This window comes from Cetorhinus maximus, chromosome 5 (genome assembly GCF_964194155.1).
Source record: "Cetorhinus maximus chromosome 5, sCetMax3.hap1.1, whole genome shotgun sequence".
NCBI lineage: Eukaryota > Metazoa > Chordata > Chondrichthyes > Lamniformes > Cetorhinidae > Cetorhinus > Cetorhinus maximus.
The window spans coordinates 54,089,516-54,116,450 of record NC_135883.1 but is presented as its reverse complement, the minus strand read 5'-3'; the positions used below and the strand labels follow the sequence as shown (position 1 = coordinate 54,116,450).

Sequence of the window (26,935 nt, the reverse complement as noted above, 5' to 3'; positions counted from 1 at the left end):
TCCTCCATATATCTTTACTATGTTCAAACCAAGGCTATGTCCTAATTCTTTCACCCCCCACATCAGGAAACTATGGTACTTCATAATGAGTTACTACTTCTGTTAAAGTAGCAAAAGAGGAATATCATCAGAATGTATTACAAATTCTTCCACTGTTATTGCCAACCCCAATTTCTACTCTTTGTAAGATATTCTACATTTAGGAGTGGTGTGTGAAACTTATTCCATAATTAAAAAGTGTACCGATAGCAACACAGGATTAACACGTAGCATGTTTTGTGTTTTTCCTAATGCACGGTGAACACCTTGCTGTGCTCATTTGTTGATGTGGGGCATAGGTACTGTTATATTAGCGCCAATAGAGGACATGAGTAACACAAAATGGAACAACGCTACACAGCGCAGATGATATAATGCATGCACTGATTACAACTCTGATCATTTTTTTCCACTTCGATGGTCCAAGTGGATGATGTGAATCAGAATTGACTGAAAGCAGATTCTGACTTCATTAAGATAGATAAAACAAATTACTCTCTCTAACTGATCTGAGTGAAATTTTTGATGCTTCAAGGCAGGATAAACAACAAAGATTAAAGTTTACAAAAAAGTGGAACTGAGTTGTCCATTGCAAAGATATATTAAAAAAAGAGTCGTGTACACTCTATAAAATTATATTGGGTGTTTTCATGTATGCTGGATTCAGTAGTGGGTAATTTTAGCTGTATATATTACTTCAATATATACTTTAAAATGTTAGAAAATCTTTTGTACTGTACATTTCGCAATTTATGTTACAATTGTGTAAAATAAGTTATATAAATGCATCTGAATCAGTGCCAATTTGGCATTTAGCGTAAAGTGTGACATCATCTTAGCAAGGTACTCCCACACCACCCCAACTGCTCAATATAGCCACAATATAACCGCAATAAAGTAAATCTGACTCCTCAACTTCAAATTTAATATTCATTTTTAATTTGCCAACATTGACATGTAATAATAGTTTATGCTGCATCTGAACTCCCTTCCACTCCCATACAGACTCATATCCAAATTGAATTCTCTAAACCTTGGAAGCTGCCACTATATTGTTTCACCAAAAGCTCAGCATTATACTTAATATGTAGAAGTGCCATCAATTGATATTATGAGAGATGGGTAAAAAAAAAAACAAAATGTACTTTGAAATAGAAACAGAAAACACTGTTAGCACAATAGGTGGGTTAATGCTATTATACGTCAGTACAGATCCTTCCTCAGAAACCAATATTGATGAAGTCCTACATTCAAAACATTAACTTGTCATTTTACAGAAGCTGATGGCAATGCAATTCTGGCATTTTCTCTTATAGTTTCAGCATTTTCAATATGTATTTTATATAAACCACCTGCACCCCCTGCTGTGCTTTAGTAATGTCCTGAAACTAACTTTTAAAACAAAAGCAATGGAGAAGATGAGACAACTTTCTGAGGGTTGGTGGGGGGAGGGGGGCATTGGTGTCAGAGGATTTAATCTCCCTGCTTGGTGAGAACAGATTAGATGATGTGTTAAAATGAAACAGATCTATTTACTGCAGATTTCCAATCTTCAGGCTGTTGGTTTTGTGCTCATTGGACTCAGGCAGGAACCTCGTGCATGAATGGTATTCGGGGTCCAATGAAATCAGTGGGATCCTATTGGCCTTTTAACCTGGGTATGAACAGGACAGCTGTGAGGCAGAAGCAGGTCAGGCCCACCACCAAATGAGGGCTTCCTAGGTAAGTGTAAGGCTTTTCTTTGTGAGGCCAAGAGGAGCTGAAGTTGTCCACCAGGCCCCACCAGGAATATTTAGGGCTTCCTGACTCCATGATCCATCCCTCCACCCCCAAGATCATAAATTATACTGACCCCACCACCACCAACACCCACTCCCACGCCACCACACCCCACCCCCCAAATTTACCTCCATGCCCATGTAGTGCTCCTGGGCTGGGCTGCTGAAAGTCATCTTCTGCCTGACTGTGCAAGCCATGTTTCCCGCCATCGGACATTGGGAATCTCATTGTTATACATCAGCATATCATTATAAGTCCAGGCCACTGGACTCATCCTCCTGGCTGGATCGTCCGCCCATGTCAGCGGGAATACATGCTGGTGCAGAACACGCCTTGACAAGTGCAACATGCAGAATTCGGGAATTACCGCTGACATCCAAGGAGCAGAAGATGCTGGAGCCCAACAGCAACAGCACACTGGAAATGCATCTATAGCATGCTGGGTGGATTCTCACGGACATGGCTCTACTGTGAAGCAGCTCACGGAAGTCGGAAAGTCACCGTTGATGCTCACAATGGATGATGGTTGAGGCGGTGGCAGAGGAAGATCTAGGATCAACTGGGAGAGGAAGGGATATGGGGGTGCGGTGAGGGTGGGTGCAGGGGAAAGAAGGTGTCGGGGGGTGAGGTTGGGAGGGGGGTAATGAAGATGTCAGGGAGTAAGGTTGGGACGGGGGAAAGGAAGGTGTCGAGGGGGTGGGAGCGGGGGAGGGAGTACGGGCAGGAGGAGGTAACGGGGGAGAGAGGGGGCTTCCTGGGGGGGTGGAGGAGAAGGAGTTCCTTGGGAGGGGGAAAATAAATTCTGGGGGGTTAATGGGGAGGGAGGAAGAGGTCTGGAGGGGGGATGTCCAAGTGAACGTGCAAAGGAGGGGTCTGATGAGTCCATGACTGCCTCCTGGGGAGTGAACTGAGGGTGGACGTGGTATGAGGGAATGGTGAAAATGACTGAGGGCAGAGTGAGGCGGTAGGGTGGGAGGATGAGGGTTCGACAGTAGCGGTAGAAGGGATGATGAGGGTGGTGGGTGGGGACTCGAAAACAGCCATGGACCCTGGGGGTGGGAAGGAGGAGGTCGGGTAACTGAATGTGGATGGAGGTGGGATTTTTGCAAAGGAAGGGAACATGCACATTCACCTGGATATCCCCGAAGGAAAAGGGTTGTAGCTGGTAGGTCACGGAGGGGAAGTGGAAGGTAATGCCAGGGGGTCAACAGTGATGGGGAAAAGGAAATGTGTGACTGGGGGAGGAGAAAGGATGGAGGAGTGAAAGTAAAATGGAATTAGCAGCATGATGTCCAAATTGAAAGTGAAACAACAGTCATGGTGAGTGAAATCAGGTGCTGCTTGGGAGTGTGATTATTGGATTGGTGAAGATGCAGGTCAGCTCAGATGGACAACTGAAAGCAAACCCCAGCAGGCAGCATTCAAAATACTCAGGACATGGAGGTAAGTATGATACGTGAAGGATCCGTGTGCTGGGGAGAGTGTTTGCACAAGGCTCCAAAAGGCCCTGCTACACACACAATTCCCCCTTCAGAATCACATGTGGGCCAGCTACTCCCTCTGTATTGACAGAGGACGAGATTAAGGGTCTCACAGACAAAAGGGACTCAGAAGGAAAGGACAACCTCTGAGATTCCTGAGTGCATGACCCAGGGGTGTCCAGCCGCCACTCCTCCTCCCTTTGGGTGGCCTGAATTCTTGAGGGGATGGAGCACCTGGAGAGACGTCGAGGTGTCCCATTCCCCTCTCGCGTTGCCACTGCAGGAACTCACCCATGGCTCCCGCAATGGAGTGCAGGTCTATGTGCATCTCTGCATTCTGATGGACCAGGGTCTCCATGGTGTCTGCCATCCTCCCTATGGAGACCTCCATATGTGCACATGTGGGTACTACTTCATCAGAGAGCAGGCGGACACACTCCTCAGGCTCACAAGCCGCTCTGTTGAGGGCTTCTAACAGCTCTGTGTGACGTTCCTCTGCCTTCTGTTGACTCTTCAGGATGAGTTGGAAGGCCGAATCCACAGGCTCGTCATCTGACTGGGACCTCACAGATGCTTCTTCCCCAGCAGTCCTCTGAGTGCCCGGGAGCTCGGCTGCACCTGCCTCCTGCTGCTGTGGGACGTGTGTCCGTGGGGTGACCACCAGATTGTGAAACCGAGCCTGCTCTAGATCTAAGTCCCCCCAAGGTGTGTCTCTGTGCTGGTGCAGGGTGTGGGTAAGCACTGTGATGGGTCTTCCAGGCTGCTTGTTTCCAGCTCTTTAATGCAGGAGGTGTCCTCTTGGCTGGAGGTGAGGCTGGAGCTGAGGGATTGGCTGGTTGAGGGTGTCAGTTACTTGGTAGAGCTCCCTGTGAACCAAAATAGAGATAATTAATGCATGGCAGCAGAGTCAAAAGCAGGAGAGAGAGCACTCACAGTTGTGTTGAGAGATGGATAATATGGTACAGGATCTTCAGGTGGGTGTTCGCCACCAATCTCACCGTCACCACAGGCAAGGTTCATGTCCTCACCAGTCAGCGCGATGATACGCTCCTCAAAGTGAGTGAGGGGCCTAATGTGGGTCACTCCACCCCCAGTCTGGGACCTCTCCCTGCTGATGTGTGCCAGCTTCTCCTGTATGGAAACAGATGGAGAGAGTGTGAGCACGGCACATGACACTGCATGAAATGTTTATGTGGTGAGTGGAGCCATGGACAGGATGAGAAAGCGAGCTCCAGGGGATATGAGCCTGATGGAGATGTGAGGGTGTGTGTGAGAGTTAGTGTTGTTGTCCCTTGAGGTGTGAGATCCCTGTGGATGTGTGATGGGTTTGTGAGTGTGCGAGTTGAGAGTGACTTACCCTATCCTCTTGCGGCACTGGGTGGATGTCCTCTTTTGCAGGGTGTTGGCACTGACCACCACTGCCACCGCCTGCCAAGCCGGATTGGTAATGCTGTTGCCCATCCTGCAGCTGGAGCAGGGGCAGAGGACATCACGGCGACCCTCCACTGTGTCCACGGTGCAGAAGGGACGCATCATTGAACCTGGGGGCTGAAGCCTTTTTGCCTTTTAGGGCCATGTTTTCTTTGCAACAGTCGTGGGCTGGAAGCACTGAGAGGTGTGTGCACGGCTGGACTTTAAATATGGTGCCCGGCATGATGAAGCTGCAAGATGATGGCATGGTGGGCGAATGAGAGCCCGCCCACCATGGAAACGGCATGTTTTCCAGGAATGCATAATTAATGTGGCGGGATGGGATGCACAGCGTGAAATGCCACCATTGCGGCCAGCGGCTAAAACAACATTTTACCCGCCCACTACTGCACTTAGTGCAAATCTGGAATGATTCCGCCCAATGTCAAGACTCAATGTGGTGCATTTTGTTTTGCATTTTTGCAACGTTTTTATCGATATTTTTATTTAGAATTTTCCATAATTGGATTAATATTTAAAACTTAACATAAAAGCAAATGCAATTAGTAGTAGCAATTCAATCCAGAAATTTCTGTAGAATTTTGTCACATCTCTCACATTCCAGTTTTTTTTCAGAAACCACCTTATTATTAAATATAGATATATATATAGTGATCAAATATATATATAAAGTGTGAAGGTAATAATAAGTTATCCAGAGAGTGATTAGAATATGAAACTTGCTTTCACTTGGAGCTGTGGCAGTGAATAGCATCGATATATTTAAGAGGAGGCGAGATAAACACGTAAGGATAAGGGATGGAAGAATTCGCTGACCAGGTTAACTAAAGTAGGGTAGGAGGAGTCTCATGTGCAGCATAAACACTGACATAGACCAGTTGAGCTAAATGGCCACATGTTTCTGTGCTGTAAAATGTATCTAGTTGTAATTAATTCCGTGTATATGAAGTTTAAAAGAAGTACACATATGAGACTGATTGTATAGCTTTTTTGTCATTCAGGAGGTGTGGTTTTGGGTCTGCCATGGAAAAATTTTAGTGCTCCATATATCTTTATTGTATATCCTATATTTATCCTTAAAACAACAAAAGAAAAGTTTTTAGTGCTGTGATGCAGGGTTGCATTGTCAAACTTTTGTTGTGAAGCTCATAAGTATGAAGTAGACAACTGTCTTTGCATGACTTTTTTTTTTGCCAGCACAACTCAGGTCAATACTATTCAGTTATATATACATCTGCTTTGTTCCGCTGAAAAGAGAAAGTAAACAATGTTATTTTGTTTATGACTAGGTGGATGTGCTCATATATAGTCTTGAATCATTAGCTTATTAATGGCATTGGATATCCAAAAGATCGCTATCGAAGTACCGGAAACAGAGTTGGGCAGGAGGGGACCTGAGCCGGACTGGAACAAGGCATGTTCCATATACCCCACAAAAAGACAGGCGTAACTAAGACCCGAGTGGGTACCGCAAGCAACATATTCTATTTGGGGGAAGTGAGAGAAGTTAAAGGAGAAATTGTTCAGTGAGAAAACAAGTTCAGCCAGGTGGAGATATTGTTGGTGGTGGATGGGGATTGGTTGGACCTCTGTTCGAGGAAGCAGCAGAGAGCCTTCAAAATGCCCTGATCGGAGGGGTGGAGGTGCAGAGAGATTGCGTGTCCATAGTGAAGATGAGGTGGTTCAAGGAAGGAAACTGAAACTTGTTGAAATTATGTAGGCAGAAGAGTGGATGTAGGTGGGAAGAGACTGGACAAGGGGAGAAAAAATAGAGTCAAGACAGGAAGAAATAAGTTCAGTGGGGCAGGAACAGACTGAGTCAATAGGTCTACTAGTTTCTAGGCAGGTTTTTCTGGAAAAAGTTTCATGTACTTTCTATACAAAAATGTGAAGGAGGGTAGGAAAAGAACAGGTGGTCCATTGAGTCTTTCCTGCTTTGTCATGGTTTAATTCCCCTTGCTTTAACTCCTCCTCTCCAACTTGTACACGGGTAGGCGAGCCCTCCCACATACAGTCTCACACACATGCACAAATAACTTGTCAGACATGCACAGATTTATATACACACACACCACATAGATGTGTGTGTGTCACATATGTGTGTGTGTGTGTCTGTGTGTGCGCATGTGTGTGCGCATATATTGATTATATCTATATGTACACATATTCGGTCTGCAATCTGCTGCTAATGGGAAACAGAAAAATGCTCCATGACCATTTTGGAAAAAATCTTTCTTTTTAACTTTGATTTGGACATTGAACATCACTGTGAAATGTCAGAATATTAAATTTTGAGACTAGTGAACAGAAATGTCCTATAAAATATAGCAATTCATCCAATGTTTCACTTTTCATCATTTGGAGCGCAGCTTTGCCTGTGTGCTTTGCCAGCAAAAATAATGTGCAAAACAGAGTGCTGGTCATGTAAGTTTTTGTATGCTCGCTGCACTGAAAACAAAACAACATCAAATAAAAAATGATTGCCTGCTATTCTGATCACTGCTACAGAGCAGTCTATATTCACCTCATGGGGATCAACTTCACAGATTCTGATAACAGAGATTCCTTTGAGACTTGTGCTGTTTGGCGAATAAACTCAACATTTTGAAAGACTACAGTTGTGTACATAGATTCCATTGCTATTCTGTGCGTGTTGTTTTGCTGAATATGCTATCTTCTCTGCTTTGTATGTCTCTCACTGTTGCCTTGTTTCCTCTGCAGTCCAACCCAGCTGAGATTCCCCTCCAGATTTCCAGACAACTCCCAGCCTTCTCCACATGCTATTGATGACATTTATCCAGATTGCACATGGATCTGAGTGAACTGGAAGTTGCGGTAAGTTGGATGACTTTAACCACATATATTTCTTTCTGGAAGTGCAAACGGATTTTGCTCATGCTACTTGTACTAGTCTTTTGAGTCTTTGCACTGCCATGCAAGCAGTTGGATGTTATTTAAAGAACATGATGTTATGGTTAATGAAAGACCTTTAGCTTTCCGTGCCAGTGGTGTCATGTTACCACTGGCACAGATTTCTGCTGACAGTATTTCAGAACTATTCAGGAGTGGTTAGCTCTTTGTGTGAATACAACACATTGAAGGATATTAGTGAACCTTTAAATGCATTACATGTTTTGATCTAAATGCATCACTGGAAAGTTAGACCATTTTTGTGGCTATTCAACGCAATGTATTATTTTTACTGAAAGCTTCCTATCATTTGGCATCAAATGACTGTGATTGATATTAATTGAAAAAATAATCTCTGAAAAATTCAATATAATACAAAAATATTTAACATTATGGCAATTAAATAAAAAAAAGTATTAACATTTACAATGTATGCAAATCTTCAAGTGTGTAATCTTTGTGTTTATTTGCCGTCGATATCATTTGGTGCCAATTCCCATTGCCTTCAACAGAATCACTTATTTGATATTTTTTAAGTGAAATTTCATTGTAACTTAGAATTATTTTGATTTTTACAAACATCTGATGTATGATGCTTTATTTCTTTGTGACAAATGCTGATAAACCTTCTGGGTGGGGAACCTTTGCTGTCTTTGGCTAAGAACACAATCAGTTTAAATTTGCTTCATTTAACTCTGCATTGGTTTTGTTTGGTCTGTTTGGAATTGCTCAGGGCAACATTCTACAAATTGTGATTGTGGTGAAATGCTACAAGAAGAATTCGCATGTAAAATAATTTTGTGAGTAGTGTGAAACCCAAAACAAACCTTATGTGTGTTTCAACTCCTTAAAGTACGAAGCTGTCACCAAAGTACATACACTTCTTTAATACGACTTGGTCTTTTGCTATTGGCACCTCCCTTTTCTGGCCAGGTAAGTGCATAAGTTATTATCAGTGTTCATTTGATGCTCTTTGCTAAAGTAATAGCATAGACACTCAGGGTGGGATTTGCAGTTTTTTTTACTGGAGTATTGTTCAATCAGTACAAAAAGCCATCACCAATGTTCCCGAACTGAAGAGTTTTTTCAGTTAGCAGAAACCCGGGCCTTTTTTCTCGTTTTCCCAGGAAAAAGCAGAAGCAAATATGAATGTTTGTGATGGCACAGTCATCAGTCTGTTTAGATTTTTGAGGAGTTGGCATTTCAGCTGTTTTCTGATTTACCTTTAGCGGTCCAACTCTTAGTACAATTTGAATCTTGCTATTTATTGTGTGTTTCAATCTCATGGAACTATAATGGTGTCAAAAGTTGTAACAAAAGTGTAGAAGGAATTAATACTCAGGAGTCTGTAGTTTTACTAAACTGACGGTTGATCCAAGGTTCACTTGAATCTGAAATATTAAGTAACTACTGGAAATTTGAATCCGATAAAAAAAAAGATCAAATGGAGTAAAATCCCCACATACACAATAGATTTTCAATTCTCTTTATTGTTCATACGGAAATTCATTTCAGGTACTTTGCTCGTTAGTTTAAAAATTACATACAAATGAATGATAACAATAAAAGAAAGAAAATTACCCTATCACAGATGTCTAACTTTAATTAAAATATGTATTAAAAACTATTCCAATACATTAAAATAATCAGTTGATGAGTCACAGCATGAGTGCATACTCTCACCCATACATCAAACTCCTGTTATCAGTTCTTATCGAGAAGGGCACTAACAAGTTCAGGAACCAATTTGTCCTGCATCTGAGGAATTGTAGCCTTTTCCCTAAAGACAACCAGCAGTGATAATGAAACAAGAAGTGATTCCCATTGTTGGTGACACTCTTCATGTCGTCAAAATTCTTTGAGAGAAGATTTTGTCAAGAAAGATCTGCTTATCCAATACCTTCCTGCCTAGTTCAATAATCTCTGTACCCTCAAAGAGGCTGCTTTCCTAAAAGAACAATACCAGACGAGACATCCAACAAGGAAAGAACTCTCAACTACAGACATAGTAAGCAACAAAGCTGATTAAGCAAACAATCCGGATACAAATAAAAATACATCAGAATTGCTCGGTTTTGCATGAATCTGATTCAGTTGGCTGGTCCTTCAAGGATAAATTAGTCTCTCAACATGTGAGGAAATATTTTTGCTGATTCTGTGCATCATTTTCTGTTCTGCATGCCTTTAGTTTAGATGATTCTGTCCGAATTCTAATACTGATGTTTTTATGCTTCTAGCTTCAGGATACCTTAATCTTTTTGTTTTGGTTAAAATTTCTGATGCTACAATAATATATTTTTCATACCTGGATTTAGAAGGCATGCAATTGGAATTAGGAGATAATATATTGAGAACTTTATATTCAGAATAAGCAGTTTTCCCCCTTTAATTTACACATGGTGCACACCTCATTTACTTATTTACTGCTGACAACTATCCAAGAAAGTCACAAGTTTAATGTTGCTTCTACAGCAAGTTCAGTGAATCCAACCATGTAAGTGGTTAAGGTGCGACAATCAACCTCAGCACAACTGTGCGAAGGATGGAAGAAAACATCAGCAATGGCTCTCACTTCTGATTGCTGTCCTGTGAATCCTGTTGGAAGTGCACATGTATTACCTTCGCAAATAGCTAGAAGGGGTCTTCTCTTGTGCTGTATTTTCATAAAGAGTCTTCAACCTGTTTACTTTGAATTGCTTTCCAGCCGTTCCATTAAAATAGGGAACGACTTTATACCAACACATTAATTATTCATATGACAATATTCACAATTCCAAGGGTCAACTGTGGAGAGAGTTTACTTCCTGGTCAAGTCACATGCTGCTGGTTACAGTCTCATAACAGAGGAAGAATGAAAACTTGGATGAGATATGGGAGTTTGACATTAATTCTTGCTTCAGGAGGGTTAGCGGGGAGGAAATCCTATTCTCTATTTGATTTCCTTTCTCCACTCCTCTCCTTGGTAAGTAGGTGAATCATGTTGAGCATGGATAGCAGCAGTCCTCAAGCAGCTCACCCAGTGCCTTGAGTGATTCTGGAAAATATGTGTTTGACCATTTAAGCTATGCAGAGCCATGCCCTGGATTTTCCTTGTCTGTCACCCATCCACACGTACTTCACCAAGGTAGTTATCAAGAGTATGAACCTGATTTATTCCCTCTGTAGCTAGGAAAATTAAGGTCAATTGTATTGTTCCTACTAATACTCTAATTGAGATCTAATGATTTGAATTTGAGATTCCCTGGGCATGGTGTGACATAGTGGCACACTGTGCATGATTAATTGATCTTCCAAGTCATCAATCTTCATATGAAATAATTTCCTCATGACGTAGTTTTTCAATGGTTGCCAGGCTCAGCTACTTTATGTACACTAATTTATTTCCTGTAAAGTTTAGTAACGTGAACAAAAACTGTTGGTGATGTGTAGAATTCCACAGACCATGATTTGAGACAAGGATCTGTGACAGAGCTTTTTATTTAGAATTATCTGTGTTCCTAAATATCACTTGGACTGTATTTGTACTGACTTATTTTCATAACTTTTAAACGAATGGATAGACAACTTAAATTCTCTTGTGGTGAACAGTGCTGATGAACAATTGGCTGTTATTGATATCTTGTAATAAAATGGATTGAAAATAAGAACAGTCTATATGATAACATTCTTATATTACTTTCTTTAGAATTGCATTTATAATTTTGCTATCCTGAATATTCCAGCTTGCTCTAATGAACTGATTATGTCACATTGGTGAAGCAGTTCTTATTGAATTGTCATTTGCTTCTGCAATTTGATTTAGTTATTTTGAACGTATTTCATAAAAACAGTACAAAACTAACCTAAGCAGCATTGCAAATTAATAGTTTTCTTGGATTCACGAGCAATTGATTTTTATTATGAGGCAACCAGAATTGCTGTATAAATGTATCTTTTACCAGAAGTGCACATTTTGGATTTTATATTTGAACCATTAAACCGAGGTCATTAAGAAACATTTTAATTAATAGGGAGTTATTATTTGCAGTTTCTGATGACTCAAAATCATTTTGAGTCATTTTGGTAGCTTGTAGCATGTTTGGCATTTAATTCAAAAGGCTTGAAGGTCAACTCACCTCATGATGTTCATTGTAACTAAGAGGAACAACTTGTCCATAACAGGAATTAAGTGCCTTAGAAACACAAGAAGAATACGTAAACAGTGCATACTTATCCTATAATGCAATGTCTACTTTTTTGATTTGCTCTCAGTTGGGGTGACTTGGTTAATAGGCTCGTACACTTTTTCTTATTCATTCATGGGATGTCAGCGTTGCTGGCTAGGCCAGCATCTATTGTCCATTCCTAATTGCCCCTGAGAAGGTGGTGGTGAGCTGCTTTCTTGAATTGCTGCAGTCAATGTGGTGTAGGTACACCCACAGTGCTGTAAGGAAGGGAGTTCCAGCATTTTGACCCAGCGACAGTGAAGGAACGCGACATAGTTCCAAATCAGATGGTGAGTGACTTGGAGGGGAACTTGCAGATGGCAGTGTTCCCATGTCACTGATGCCCTTGTCATTCTAGATGGGTAATGGTCGTGGGTTTGGAAGGTGCTGCCAAAGAGGTCTTTGTGAGTTCCTGCAGTGCATTTTGTAGATGGTACACACTGCTGCCACTCTGTGTCGGCAGTGGAGGGAATAAATGTTTATGGATGTGATGCCAATCAAGTGGGTTGCTTTGTCCTGGATGGTGTCAAGCTTCTTGAGTATTGTTGGAGCTGCACCCATCCAGGCCAATGGAGAGTATTCCATCACACTTGTTACTTGTAGATGGTGGACAGGCTTTGGGGAGTCACGAGGTGAGTTACTCATCACAGGATTCCTAGCCTTTGACCTGATCTTGTGATCACAGTATTTATATTGCTAGTCTAATTCAGTTTCTGGTCAATGGTAACCCCCAGGATGTTGATGGTGGGGGATTCAGCGATAGTAATGCCATTGCACATGGGTGATGGTTAGATTCTCTCTTGCTGAAGATGGTCATTGCCTGGCACTTGTGTGGCGCAAATCTTACTTACCACTTGTCAGTCTAATCCTGGATATTGTCTAGACCTTGCTGCATTTGGACGTGGACTGCTTCAATATCTGAGGAATTGCAAATGATGCTGGACATTGTGCAATCATCAGGGAATGTCTCCACTTATGACCATATGATGTAAGGAAGGTCATTGATGAAGCAGCTGAAGATGGTTAGGCCTAGGACACTACCCTGAGGAACTCCTGCACTGATGTCCTGGAATTGAGATGATTGACCTCCAACAACCACAACCATCTTCCTTTGTGCTAGGTATGACTCCAACCAGTGGAAAGTTTTTCCCCTGATTCCCATTAACTCCAGTTTTGCTAGGCTTCTTGATGCCACACTTAGTCAAATGCTGCCTTGATGTTGAGGGCAGTCACTCTCAACTCACGTCTGGAGTTCAGCTCTTTTGTCCATTTTAAACAAAGGCTGTAATGCAGTGAGGAACTGAGTGACCCTGGCAGAACCCAAACTGATCATCAGTGTGCAGGTTATTGCTAAGCAAGTGAGACTTGATAGCACTGTTGATGAGCCCTTCCATCACTTTACTGATGATCGAGAGTAGGCTGATGGGGCGGTATTTGGCCGGGTTGGATTTGTTCTGCTTTTTGTGTACAAGGCATACCTGGGCACTTTTTCACATTTTTCTTTATTCATTCATGGGTTGTGGGCATTGCTGGCTAGGCCAATATTTGTTGTCCATCCCTAATTGCCCTTGAGAAGCTGGTGGTGAGCTGTCAGGGCCCATAGCCTTTGAAGCATCCAGTGCCTTCAGCTGTTTGTTGATATCACGTGGAGTGAATCGAATTGGCTGAAGACTGGCGTCTATAATGCTGGGGTCCTCTGGAGGAGGCTGAGATGAATCATCCACTTGGAAATTCTGGCTGAAGATTGTTGCAAATGATTTCAGCCTTGGCTTTTGCACTGATGTGCTGACCTCTTCCATTATTGAGGATGGGGATAGTTGTGAAGTGAATTGTGAATCTCCAGTGAATTGTTTAATTGTCTGCCACCATTCATGATTGAATGTGGCAGGACTACAGAGCTTGGATCTGATCCATTGGTTGTGGAAAGGATCTTCCATTCACTGCCTATCGCTTTTTTTTATTCATTCATGGGATGTGGGCTTCGTTGGCTGGGCCAGCATTTATTGCCCATCCCTTGGTTCAAACATGGACAAAAGAGCTGAACTCCAGAGGTGAGGTGAGAGTGACAACCCTTGAAATCAAGGCTGCATTTGATTGAGTGTGACATCAGCGAGCCCGAGCAAAACTGGAGTCAATGGGAATCAGGGGAAAACTATCCGCTGGTTGGAGTCATACCTAGCACAAAGGAAGATGGTTATGGTTGTTGGAGGTCAATCACCTCAGCACCAGGACATTTTTGCAGGAGTTCCTCAGGATAGTGTCCTCGGCCCAACCATCTTCAGCTGCTTCATCAATGACCTTCCTTCCATCATAAGGTCAGAAGTGGGGATGTTCGCTGATGATTGCACAATGTTCAGCACCATTCGCGACTCCTCAGATACTGAAGCACTCCATGCCCAAATGCAGCAAGACCTGGACAATATCCAGGCTTGGGCTGACAACTGGCAAGTAACATTCGTGCCACACAAATGTCAGGCAATGACCATCTCCAACAAGAGAGAATCCAGCTATTACCCCATGATGTTCAAGGGCATTACCAACACCGAGTCCCCCACTATCAACATCCTGGGGGTTACCATTGACCAAAAGCTGAACTGGACTAGCCATATAAATACTGTGGCTAGGAATCCTGCAACGAGTAACTTACCTCCTGACTCCCCAAAGCCTGTCCAAGGGCACAAGTCAGGAGTGTGATGGAATGCTCCCCACTTGCTTGGATGAGTGCAGGTCCCACAACACTGAAGAAGCTTGACACCATCCAGAGCAAAGCTTCATTGGCACCACATCCACAAACATTCACTCCCTCCACCGCCGACACACCGTAGCAGCAGTGTGTACCATCTACAAGATGCACTGCAGGAAATCGACAGCACTTTCCAAACCCTCAACCACTATCATCTAGAAGGACAAGGCCAGCAGATAGATGGGAACACCACCACCTGGAACTTCCCCTCCAAATCACTCACCATCCTGACTTGGAAATATATTGCTGTTCCTTCCCTGTCAATGGGTCAAAATCCTGGAACTCCCTTCCTAACAGCACTGTGGGCGTACCTAACTCACATGGACTGCAGCGGTTCAAGAAGGGCAGCTTACCACTACCTTCTCAAGGGCAATTAGGGATGGGCAATAAATGCTGGCCCAGCCAGCAAAGCCCACATCCCATGAATGAATTTTTAAAAAGTGATAGGCAGAGCTAAGCGATTCCACTACCAATGGATCAGATCCAAGCTCTGTAGTCCTGCCACATCCAGTTGTGAATGATGGTGGACAATACGCTTGCTGCATATGCTGTTTAGCACACAAGTAGTCCTGAGTTGTAGCTTCACCAAGTTGACATCTCATTTTTAGGTAAGCCTGGTGCTGCTCCTGACATACCCTCCTGCACTCTTCATTGAACCAGGGTTGATCCTCCGGTTTGATTGTAATGGTAGAGTGGGGGATATGCCGGGCCATGAGGTTACAGATTGTGGTTGAGTACAATTCTGCTGCCGCTGATGGCCCGCTACCTCATGTTTGTCCAGTTTTGTGCTGCTATATGTGTTCGAAATCTATCCCATTTAGCACGGTGGTAGTGCCACACAACACGATTGTGTTCTTCATTGTGAAGACAGAACGTATCCTCACAAGGACTGTGCGGTTGTCGTGCATACCATTACTGTCATGGACAGATGCATCTCCGGCAGGGATGTTGGTGAGGATGTAGTCAAGTATGTTTTTCTCTTTTGTTGGTTCCTTCGCCACCTGCCACAGACCTAAGTCTAGCAGCTATGTCCTTTGGGTGTCAGCCAGTTCGGCCTGTACTGGTGTTACCAAGCCAAACTTGGTGATTGACATTGATATCCTCTACCTAGAGTACATTCTGCACCCTTGCCACCCGCTGTGCTCCCTCCAAATGGTGTTCAACATGGAGGAATACTGATTCATCAGCTAAAGTGGAGGGGGGCGGAGGGTGGGTGGGTGGTGGTGCAGGGCGCTGGGTGGGTAGCAGTATGTGGTAATCAACAGGAAGCTTCCTTGCCCATGTTTGACCTGGTGGCATAAGACTTCATGGGGTCTGGAGTTGATGTTGAGGATTCCCAGGGCAACTTCCTCCCGATTGTACACTGCTGTGCCGCCACTTCTGCTGGGTCTGTCCTGCTGGTGGGAGAGGACATACCCAGGGATGGCAATCGTGGTGTCTCCCAAGTTTAGCACAAAGCCCCAGATGTAAATAAGGAAGACTTTGCAGGGTCGGCAGGGCTGAGTTTGCTGTTGTCATTTCCGGTGCCTCAGTCGATGCTGGGTGGTCCATTCGGTTTCATTCCTTGTTATTGACTTTTTAGCGGTTTGATACAACTGAGTAGCTTGCTGGGCCATTTCAGAGGGCAATCAGGAGTCAACCACATTGCTGTGGATCTGGAGTTGCATGTAGGCCAGACCAGATAAGGATGGCAGATTTCCTTCCGTAAAGGACATTAGTGAGATGGGTTTTTACGACAATTGACAACGGTTTCATGGACATCATTAGACTTCTAATCCCAGATTTTTTATTGAATTCGATTTCACTGTCGCTTCGTTTCAGTCCCTTTAATGAAAAAAGGGTTTCCATTATGTGCAAACTCATTTTGAGTTGATATAAGCACTTCAACCCAGGTGTCAGCATTCCACCGTGAAAAAAATCAGCTTCTTTTTATTGGAATTTGGCACTTGTTATGAACAACCAATTATTTCAGTTGGGTGGCAGGGCCTGATAAATTGCTGCGTAGGACTGGAGGCAATTAGATAGGTCGGATGGCATGACTAAAATCAATAAATCAGACTTTAGTTTCTCCCATTATTTCTTATGCACAGACTTAAGTTATAGAACATTAAGATGAGTTGTCAGTTTCTGAGAGTTGCAATTCTGGTTTCTGTTCACTTGTTGCTTGTCTGCAAAAAGTTACATTTAACAAATAGCCTGGTTCAACAGTTTTTCAAGGTTAGCGTGCTTTCCATCCAGCTCACATTTAAGGAATGAAAGTCTCCATTATTCATTAGCTTTTTGCTGTCCTAAGTAAAATAAGGTTGGGCAATCTCAACCTGAGCTCCAGTTGAGTATGTGCCTATTGTGCAAAACAACCCTAATTTAGCAAGTATTGTTTTATTTTTCCTTTAATTGTGCCTTATTCAATGGTCAAATGGACAACTAGTGTGTAAAATGAAGGTTCATGCTGACACAGTAGAAAATGTTCTGTTGGGTTTGTTGTCGTGCTGGAGAATTTTGAATTGAGTTGAGCCATTCTTTACCTGAATGGGGAGGCATTTTTTTGGCTGATTGGATTCAATAATTGGAAAATGTCCCTTTTCCTCCTTGATAATCAGAAATCACTCATCCAGAGCAAAATGTTATGTATTCTGGAATTTCAAAATAAAATCAGAAAGTGCTAGAAAACTCTCAGCTGGCCAGGCAGCATCTGTGGAGAGAGAAATGTGGGGTTAATGATTCAGGTTGATGATCTATAGAAAATATTCCCCCACTGAAGAAAGAATCAACTGCTTGTATTTAAATAGCACCTTTAACAAAATAAAATGTCTCATAGCTCCTCCCAAGAGCATTATTAAACAAAATTTGACACCGAGCTGCATAAAGGAACACGAGGGCAGGTGGTCACAAGTTTGGTCAAAGAGATTTTAAAAATTAAAAGGCAGGAGGGGTTCCATTTAAACAGCTCTGATTTCTCCATTCACTACCCGCCCATAAATGGAAAGGTGTTTTTGATTTCTGATTTCCCACTTTGGCATTTTTTCTCCAGCACTTCAGTTTGGAGTGTTCCAATCTTGTATTAATAACTCCACAGCAAACTTGAGATAAGGTAAAATAAGAGGTTTGGTTTATTTTACACACACACAAAATGAAGGAAGGGGTTTTACAACATCCGCCCCTTTTTGCACTCATACATTAAAAGAGGGATGAGGGAAAGAAAGGGGTTCAGGGCAAGACCATGATAAAAATAAGAGTCATGGAGTCAAGCAAGAGTCCAGAATCAAAAGTCCAATGGGGTATTCCTTGAGAGGATAGCAGGTTGAAACTGTTGCAGGGTGATCTGTCTTCCCACAGGTGATGACTTCCCTGACGGAAGAAGGGATGTAGAGATGAATGAGTTTATAGGCACAAATGCAGGGGTTCTGATGTTCCCATAGTTCACTGTGTAAATTAGGGGCAGGTACTTAGACAGAGCTCTTCTGCTGCTACCTGTTAGATGCTAAAATGGTAGACAGCCTGGATTTAATTCCACATGGCAATATTGCAGGTTCTAGCAGCTTGGAGGAGGTCATGTGAGGCGTCAAGGTCCCTTTTGTTCATGCAGACATGCTATCCCCATTGACCGAAAATGTAAAGGGTGTTGGTGCATTTATTTTGAATTTGATTTTCTGCAGTCACAAAAAGCATTAAGGTCTCTTTAAGGGTAACAAAGTTCCTGCTGGTTTCTGAAGGTTAGCAATTTTCTGGTATGAGTCATAGCTAGCCAGGGTAAAGCCTTGGTCCATTTTTAAAAAAATTATACGGTAGCCAGGTTTATGTAGATATATATATATATATATATTTTCCTTCCTGTCTTCTGGTCAGGACACTTGAGTAAATATAGAGGGGCTAATTTTCTCCAGACACTGTAGGCACTAAAATGCTTTTGAGGTGGGAAGATGGGATCTTAAGCTGCAATGGTGGTTTAGCTCACATTTAGCACAAGATGCTACCTCAGTAGAGGAACTAAAACACACACGAGGAGCTGGCTGACAGGAAACTGTAAGGACAATGGTGCAGTGCTGGAGGAGGAAGCAGAGAGAGGCTCCTGCTCCATGATTCCCACTATCTCAGGGCCTCTATCCAGCCAAGTGGTTTTGTGGAGGACAGCTCTCTGGCCAGCTGAGACATTCTGCAAACTTCTTTCAACTGAGGACCCCAGAGCCACCATGGCAGCTGCATGGGCTTCTTTTGCAGCACTTTGCCACTCCATAGATGCTGTAAAGACTGCATTGGAAGCTGTAACATTAGTTATCAGACACTACACCATGATGGGCTTCATTGGATGGAATTGGCCAGCTTCTGCATGCTGGAAAGAATGGATCCTAGGCTTAGTGTCAAACCACAGACAAAGATGGAGATAAGTTCCTCGATTCCCATAGCCATGACCTCTTGGCTCTCAGACAAGCTGTCCACTGCACCTAGCATATGGGTTGCAGGCCTATCTGCCTTCTTCTGAAGTTTGGCCCTGTGGGGTCCTAATCTAACTCCACTTCAGTAACATGTCCTCCTGGCTAGGTGACGGCCTGTGGTGTCCTTTCTACCCAGCATTGTTGCCTTCCACTACTTTCCAATGCATCCCACTGTGAAGATCTTGCTTCTAAACTTGCCGTTAAATTACATGCAGTTCCGGCCTCTGAGCTGGTGTCATCAACAGTTGTAGTCAGTGCATTCATCATCCTCTTTTCTTCCACCTCCTCCTCCTCTATGGCCATCTGTGTGGGTGTGCATAGTGGTGATGAGTTGGCCACTCTTGCGCTTGCTCCCTGTGTGAAGGGGTGAATGGAATCCCACATGATGGAGCTGGAAGGGTTAGGGTGCATCATGTGTGACCGTTTTAGGAAGGTGTGTGTGATGGGACTGTAAGGAGCTAGGGAGTGAAGATAGTTTGGGGGAATTAGAGGCCAGGAATAGTAGCATCTGTAAGGAAGCTGGAGTGATCACAGGCTTCTGATATGTTCTCTGCTTTGCCTCTGACGAGGGTGGCTTCCCCTCCCACTCCCCTCCTGAGCACGGTCATCACTGATTCCTCAAGGGGAGTGATATCATACAGGCATGCTTACCCTCCCCCAGCCAAATTCTTCAGGTGACTGTCATGTGCTATCTTGTCCTTGAGAAGAGTGGTGATTGAGTTGCCTCACATGGCTGAAGAGCTTTAAGGTGTATCTGAATTGTAAGTAGTGCCTGTGAAGGATACAATACAGCGGGGTATGTGAATGTCAGTGTATAGTTTAGATGGGGAGTGAAGCATGTTGAGGTTGTGATGCTGGTCGTGATGCAGTTATTGAGAAGTATCTTTGCGAAATGGAATCTTACTTTGACCACTCTTTTCAAGCTATTAAATTTCTTGCAGCACTGGAGCCTTGTCCTGGGGTCAGATGTTTTGTGGGTAGAGGATATTGCTCCTCCTCTGGACATCCTCCACCAGGACCTCCAGTGCCATGTTTGAAAAGCTGGGCCCCCTCTCTCTCAGTCCCTGAGACATCCTTCAATGTTTGACTCCGTCCCAGCCAGCTCACTCCATTCCTTCAGTGGAAATGTCCGAGTGCAGGCTACATATACAGCTCTGGGAAAATTGCTGTCAATCAGTGCTCAAATGCAAAGCCTTCAGTTGCCGATTTTGATGCCTGCTAGCATATTTAAATCATGATAATCATCAATTAGCCTGAAAATTGTGTGCTAAATCCAGTTTCTTATTAGCACAGCAACTACTTAACGCTTGTTTTCACCCTTTGGCCAAAATAACCTCCAAACTATCTTTGAATTATCACTTTTTAAATTGGCAAGGATACATTTAAAATGTTGAAGGTAAAATGAAAGATTGTAAATCTTGGAAATCTGAAACATAAACTGTTGGAAGTACGCAGATGAATCAATATCAGAGAAGAGAAAATTACTTTCATATTTTGGAATGAAGGTTCACACCATAAGCAACATCTTGTCTTTGTTTTCCAGAGGCGGGTACAGGAAAATTATTATATAGGCTTGATTTTGTGTAAAATTAAAATAATTTCATTTAAATGAAGAAAATGCTGAATTGCTGTGTATTTTCAGCATCATCTTAACTTTATTAAAGACCAATTGTTTTCAACTAAATTTGTTCTTTCACCTGGAAGTGTTACAACAAAGAACTTATTCTATTTTACTGTATCCATCTCTTGGTTGTAGCTATTTTGGACAAAATTATTTTGCATCATTCTAGGATTAAGAAAACGATGCACTAAAATGACTTGGTCTGGTAGGCGCTGTACTGAGGTAGTATAATAATGGTTAGATTATATCAGGTGAATTGGTATCTGACATTAACTAAGCTCTGCTTGGCACTCTGTTAAAAGTACCTGCCCATAAAATCAAAATTATCCAAACTTAACTGATTAGATTAGGCTGGTTTGCCAGCAGATTTTAATCAGCTCAGTCATGATTTATTGTAAAGATTCAGTTTATCTCTTCTTTAAGAAATTCAAATCCTTGACACTGAAGCAGAGTTGAATCGGTCTTACAATTGAACTGCTACTTTTGGGTCAGAATTTGCGCTGGTTGGAAACTGGTTTTGTGTTTGATGAGTTGAGCTCAGATGGGACCCAACTGAACTTTTAAAAATCTAATTCAGCTCATTCAATCTTTGCATCTTGTGTAGTCAAGGGAAAATAAACCCAAAATAAACCATGTTAAGCACAAGATTAAAACTGTGGGAACTATATATGCACAGACAGTGAATCATTTATCCCTAGAATTTTTTAGGGAGTATCAACAAATTGAAGACCCTCCCATGGCATGGGCTTGCACAAGAAGAGGGAAGTCCACCATTGCAAATGAATGGCTACTCGCTTTATTTCCTTCTGGTTGTATATAGCAAGGGTATCAAGGGATTTGGGCAAAGGCAGTGGCATGATCCTACACCGGACTCCCAAGTTTTTGCTAAGATCCAGTTAGCAATTGTAGTGTTATTATAATGATATAATATCTTGGGTTTATTTACAGTACAAGACACATGGCACAAATCACTCATAAGGGATTGGGTAAATATGTTGTGGATGGGAGGTGTTGGCATAGTAATATTATCACTGGACTAGTAATCCAGAGACTCAGGGCAATGCTCTGGGGACCTGGGTTCGAATCCCACCATGGCAGATGGTGGAATTTGAATTCAATAAAAATCTGGAATTAAAAGTCTGATGATTATGACCATGAAACCAATGTCGATTGTTGCAAAAACCCATCAGGTTCACTAAAGCCCTTTGGGAAATCTGCTGCCCTCACCTGGCCTACATGTGACACTTAAGTGACCTCTGAAGTGACCCCTAGCAAGTCACTCAGTTGTATCAAACCGCTAAAAAAACTAATAAAAAGGAATGAAACCAGATGGACCACCTGGCATCAGAAACGAGAACGACAAACCCAGCCCTGTCGACCCTGCAAAGTCCTCCTAACATCTGGGGGCTAGTGCCAAAAGTAGGAGAGCTGTCTCATAGACCAGTCAAGCAACAACCTGACATAGTCATCCCCATGGAACCATACTGTACAGATAATGTCCCAGACATCACTATCCCTGGGTATGTCCTGTCCCACCTGCACAGTGGTGTACTGTTGGGAGTCCTCAATATCGAATCCAGACCCCATGAAGTCTCATGGCATTAGTTCAAACCTGGGCAAGGAAACCTCCTGTTGATTACTACATACCGCACCCCTTGCCCCCTCCCCATCAGCTAATGAGTCAGTACTCCTCCATGTTGAACACCATTCGGAGCAAGCACTGACGAATATACTCTTGATGGGGGACTTCACTGTCCATCACCAAGAGTGGCTCGGTAGCATGTACAGACCGAGCTGGCTGAGTCCAAAAGGGCATAGCTGCTGGTCTGGGTCAGCGGCAGGTGGTGAGGGAATCAACAAGAGGGAAATACATACCTGACATCATCCTCACCAATCTACCTGTCACTGATGCATTTGCCCATGACAGCATCAGTAGGGGTGACCACTGCACAGTCCTTATGAGGCTAAGTTCCATCTGCACATTGAGGATACCCTCCATGGCGTTCTGTGCCACTATCACCGTGCTAAATGGGATAGATTTCAAACAGATCTAGCAACTCAAGACTGGGCATCCATGAGGTGCTGTGGGCCATCAGCAGCAGCAGAATTGTACTTAAATACAATCTGTAACTTCATATCCTCCACTCTACCATTACCACCAAGCCAGGGGAACAACCCTGGTTTAATCAAGAGTGTATGCCAGGAGCAGTACCAGGCATACCTAAAAATGATGTGTTTACCTGGTGAAGCTACAGCACAGGACTAATTGCATGCAAAACAGCATAAGCAGCAAGTGATAGACAGAGCTAAGCGATTCCACAACCAATGGATTAGTTCTAAACTGTGCAGCCCTGCCACATCCAGTTATGAATGGTGGTCGATAATTAAACTCATTGGAGGAGGAGGTTCGACAAATATCCTCATCCTCAATGATGGAGGAGTCCAGCACAGCAGTGCAAAAGAATAAGGCTGAAGCATTCGCAACAATCTTCAGCCAGAAGTGCCGAGTGGATGATTCACCTCAGCCTCCTCCGGAGGTCCCCAGCATCACAGCTGCCAGGCTTCAGCCAATCCGATTCACTCCATGTGATGTCAAGAAATGGCTGAAGGCACTGGATACTGCAAAGGCTATGGGCCCTGACAATATTCCTGCAATAGCACTGAAGACTTGTGTTCCAGAACTTGCTGAGCCCCTAGCCAAGATGTTCCACTACAGCCACAACTCTGGACCTACCCGGCAATGTGGAAAATTTCTCAGGTATGTCCTGTACACAAAAAGCAGGACAAATCCAACAAAGTCAATTACCACCCCATCAATCTACTCTCGATCATCAGTAAAGTGATGGAAGGGGTCATCAACAGTGCTATCAAGTGGCACTTGCTTAGCAATAACCTGCTCACTGATGCTCAGTTTGGGTTCTGCCAGGGTCACTCAGCTCCTGACCTCATTACAGCCTTGGTTCAAATGTGGACAAAGGGCTGAACTCCAGAGGTGAGGTGAGAGTGACGGCCCTTGACATTAAGGCTGCATTTGACCGAGTGTGGCATCAAGGAGCCCTAACAAAACTGGGGTCAATGGGAATCAAGGGGAAAACTCTCTGCTGGCTGGAGTCATACCTAGCACAAAGGAAGGTGGTTGTGGTTGCTGGAGGTCAATCAACTCAGCTCCAGGATATCACTGCAGGAGTTCCTCAGGGTAGTGTCCAAGGCCCAACCATCTTCAGCTGCTTCATCAATGACCTTCCTTCCATCATAAGGTCAAAAGTGGGGATATTCGCTGATGATTGCTCAATGTTCAGCATCATTCGTGACTCCTCAGATACTGAAGCAGTCCATATAACATAGAGAAGTGTGAGGTCATACATTTAGGGAGGTCAAACAGTTACAGGGATTACGCAATAAATGGGAATATACTAAGACGGGTAGATGAAGTGAGAGATCTTGGCATACAAGTACACAGGTCCCTGAAGGCAGCAGTTCAAGTAGACAAGGTTGTAAAGAAGGCATATGGAATGCTCTCCTTCACTGGCAGAGGTATAGAATATAAAAGTAAGGATATAATGTTGGAATTGTATAAAACACTGGTGAGGCCACAACTGGAGTATTGTGTGCAGTTCTGGTCACCACATTACAGGAAGGATGTAATAGCTCTGGAGAGTGCGCAGAGAAGGTTTACAAGAATGTTGCCAGGGTTAGAAAAGTGTAGCTACGAGGAGAGATTGGATAGGTTGGGGTTATTTTCCCTAGAACAAAGAAGGCTGAGAGGTGACTTGATTGAGGTATACAAAATTATGAGGGGAATAGATAGAGTGGACAGGATAAAATTGTTTCCCTTGGTGGAGAATTCTAGAACCAGGGGACATAGATTCAAGATAAGTGGCAGAAGATGTAGGGAGGACATGAGGAAGAACTTTTTTACGCAGAGGGTAGTGGGTGTCTGGAATTCGCTGCCCAAGTTGGTGGTAGAGGCAGAAACTCTAAACTCTTTTAAAAAGTACCTGGATCTGCACCTTAAGTGCTGTAAGCTGCAGGGCTATGGGCTGGGTGCAGGAAGGTGGGATTAGAAAGGGCACCTGGGTGTCCTTGGGCTGGCATGGACAAGATGGGCCGAATGGCCTCCTTCTGTGCTGTAACTTTTCCATAGTTTCTGTGGAAGATCTGAGGCAGGATTTTCAGGTTGTCGGGCAGGTGCAGCAGGCTGGCCTGGGAGTGGCCTGGAAATGGTCCGTCACCCGTGATCAGCCCCTGAACGCGATTTCACGCTGGCCGTCCAAATTACAGCTAGCCAATGTGAAATGTTGAGAAGCTCAATGCTGCCGGGGTGGGAGTGGGAGGAGGGCAGGGACAAAAGTTTGCGCATGCGCAAGGAAAGCGCACTGAAAGCTCCCTGAGGGCACAGAACTGGAGGGGTTGTAAGGTTGGATGGGCAGTGAAAAATAGGTAGAACTTAATTGATTAAGGGCCGTAATAAGCCTCTTAATTGTCGGCGGGCACGCTGCTGACTCTCGCGCGTGCCCACTGACCAAAATATCGTGCGATGACATTGGTATGCTCGCTCGACGTCATCGCGCGCTATTTTATGCCCGATCAAGTCAGACGCTGCCTGCCCACAGGATGTAAAATTCAGCACCTGGAGAATATCCAGGCTTGGGCTGACAAGTGGCAAGTAACATTCGCGCCACAAAAGTGTCAGACAATGACCATCTCCAACAAGAGAGAATCCAGCCATCATCCCTTGACAATCAATGGCATTACCATTGCTGACTCCCCCACTATCAACATCCTGGAGACTACCATTGACCAGAAACTAAACTGGTTGAGACATATAAATACTATGGCTACAAGAGCAGGTCAGAGGCTAGGAATCCTGCAGTGAGTAACTCACCTCCTGACTCCCCACAGCCTGTTCCTGGACAAAGCAGCCCGCTTGATTGCCACCTCTTCCATAAACATTCACTCCCTCCACCACCAACGCACAGTGGCGGCAGTGTGTGCCACCTCCAAGATACACTGCAGAAACTCACCAAGGCTCCTTAGGCAGCACCTTCCAAACCCACGACCACTACCACCTAGAAGGACAAGGGTAGCAGGTACATGGGAACCACCACCACCAGGAATTTCCCCTCCAAGCCACTCACCAGCCCTTCCTAACTGCACTGTGATGTACTACACCACAGGGACTGCAGCGATTCAAGAAGGCAGTTCACCTCCACCTTCTCAAGGGAAATTAGGGTTAGGAAAAAAATCCTGGCCTAGCCAGTGACGCCCACATTTGGTAAATGAATAAATAAAAAATATATTAAGACTAGGAACATGACAGCAGTTATACATAGGTATAAAGCTTGAAGTCATCAGAGCTGTGAGATTGTGCTCTGCTCAAAGTATAATTGAAATTAAGGCTGCATCAAATGACACATTTCCCTTCTAGAGATGTCATGCTGATATCCCTTAAAGGCATATTACAACAGGGGCCAATAATGTTTTGTTTAAAGTAGACAAAGTTTGAGATTCAAGACATTTTCTACGAGAATAAAGCCACAATATTCGAAGTGTTTTGAATAAACAAAAATAAACTTTACTATACAAGGTCAAAAAGATAAACAATTTACAATATCCATCTTACACTTTATCAGGATTGATATGAGGTACATGTGAATTAACAGGGAAACTGTTGTCGAACACCACACACACTACAATAAATAGCAAATGCAACCAAGACAGATCCCATTGATTTCTTAGCAACCCACCCAGACGTCAACCAATCTCGTTGAAACTCTCTCCCTCACAAGGGAATCTAAACTTTTCACTTTTGAAGATCAAGCTCTCCAACTTGCTCCAATTTGAACAGCCTCAACAACTGCCAGGGTTTCAATCTTGTTTCTTGAGATTCCATTGCCCTGGATTTCAGAGTCTGCTTACTGGCTCTTTGATAGCCGGCTAGCTTCAATGGGCTCGTGCTGCCCCCGGATTTCACCAAGCTCCAATCTCTCCAGCTACACCAAGCTATAAATGGCCCCTTGGGTTTCTTCTGAGCCCTAACCCTTTTCAGCACAGTAGCCAGTGGCCTTCTGCCACTTTCTCAGCTCCCTAGAACTTCTCCTGAGTCCGAATTGCACAGAGCTATCAAATGGTTCCTGGATCTATTCCTGAGCCCCAACTAGACAGAACCAGCTAACAGCAACACTTTTGCAACCTGAAGCCTGCTAACAGCAGCACTTTTTCAGTATGGCCCTTTCCCCTGCTGCAGGACATTCACTCCCCCAGCAAACACACAGATAAATTGAAGCACTAGA

The 26,935-nt window shown here is 43.6% G+C and overlaps 1 protein-coding gene and 1 long non-coding RNA gene across 3 annotated transcripts in view; one reads left to right on the top strand and one right to left on the bottom strand.

Annotated features, from left to right (window-relative positions):
* Window positions 1-26,935, top strand: part of sntg2 (syntrophin, gamma 2) — a 1,221,259-nt gene that overhangs the window by 15,242 nt on the left and 1,179,082 nt on the right. For both annotated transcript variants that reach the window (XM_078541872.1, XM_078541871.1), the window contains exon 2: window positions 7,452-7,565. In XM_078541872.1, the coding sequence (XP_078397998.1) occupies window positions 7,539-7,565 (27 nt within the window). In that variant the 5' untranslated portion in view covers window positions 7,452-7,538. The remainder of the gene's footprint in view (window positions 1-7,451; window positions 7,566-26,935) is intronic.
* Window positions 18,676-26,935, bottom strand: part of LOC144680294 (uncharacterized) — a 42,039-nt gene continuing 33,779 nt past the window's right edge. The window contains exon 3 of the long non-coding RNA XR_013576527.1: window positions 18,676-19,324. This is a non-coding gene — a long non-coding RNA (uncharacterized LOC144680294). The remainder of the gene's footprint in view (window positions 19,325-26,935) is intronic.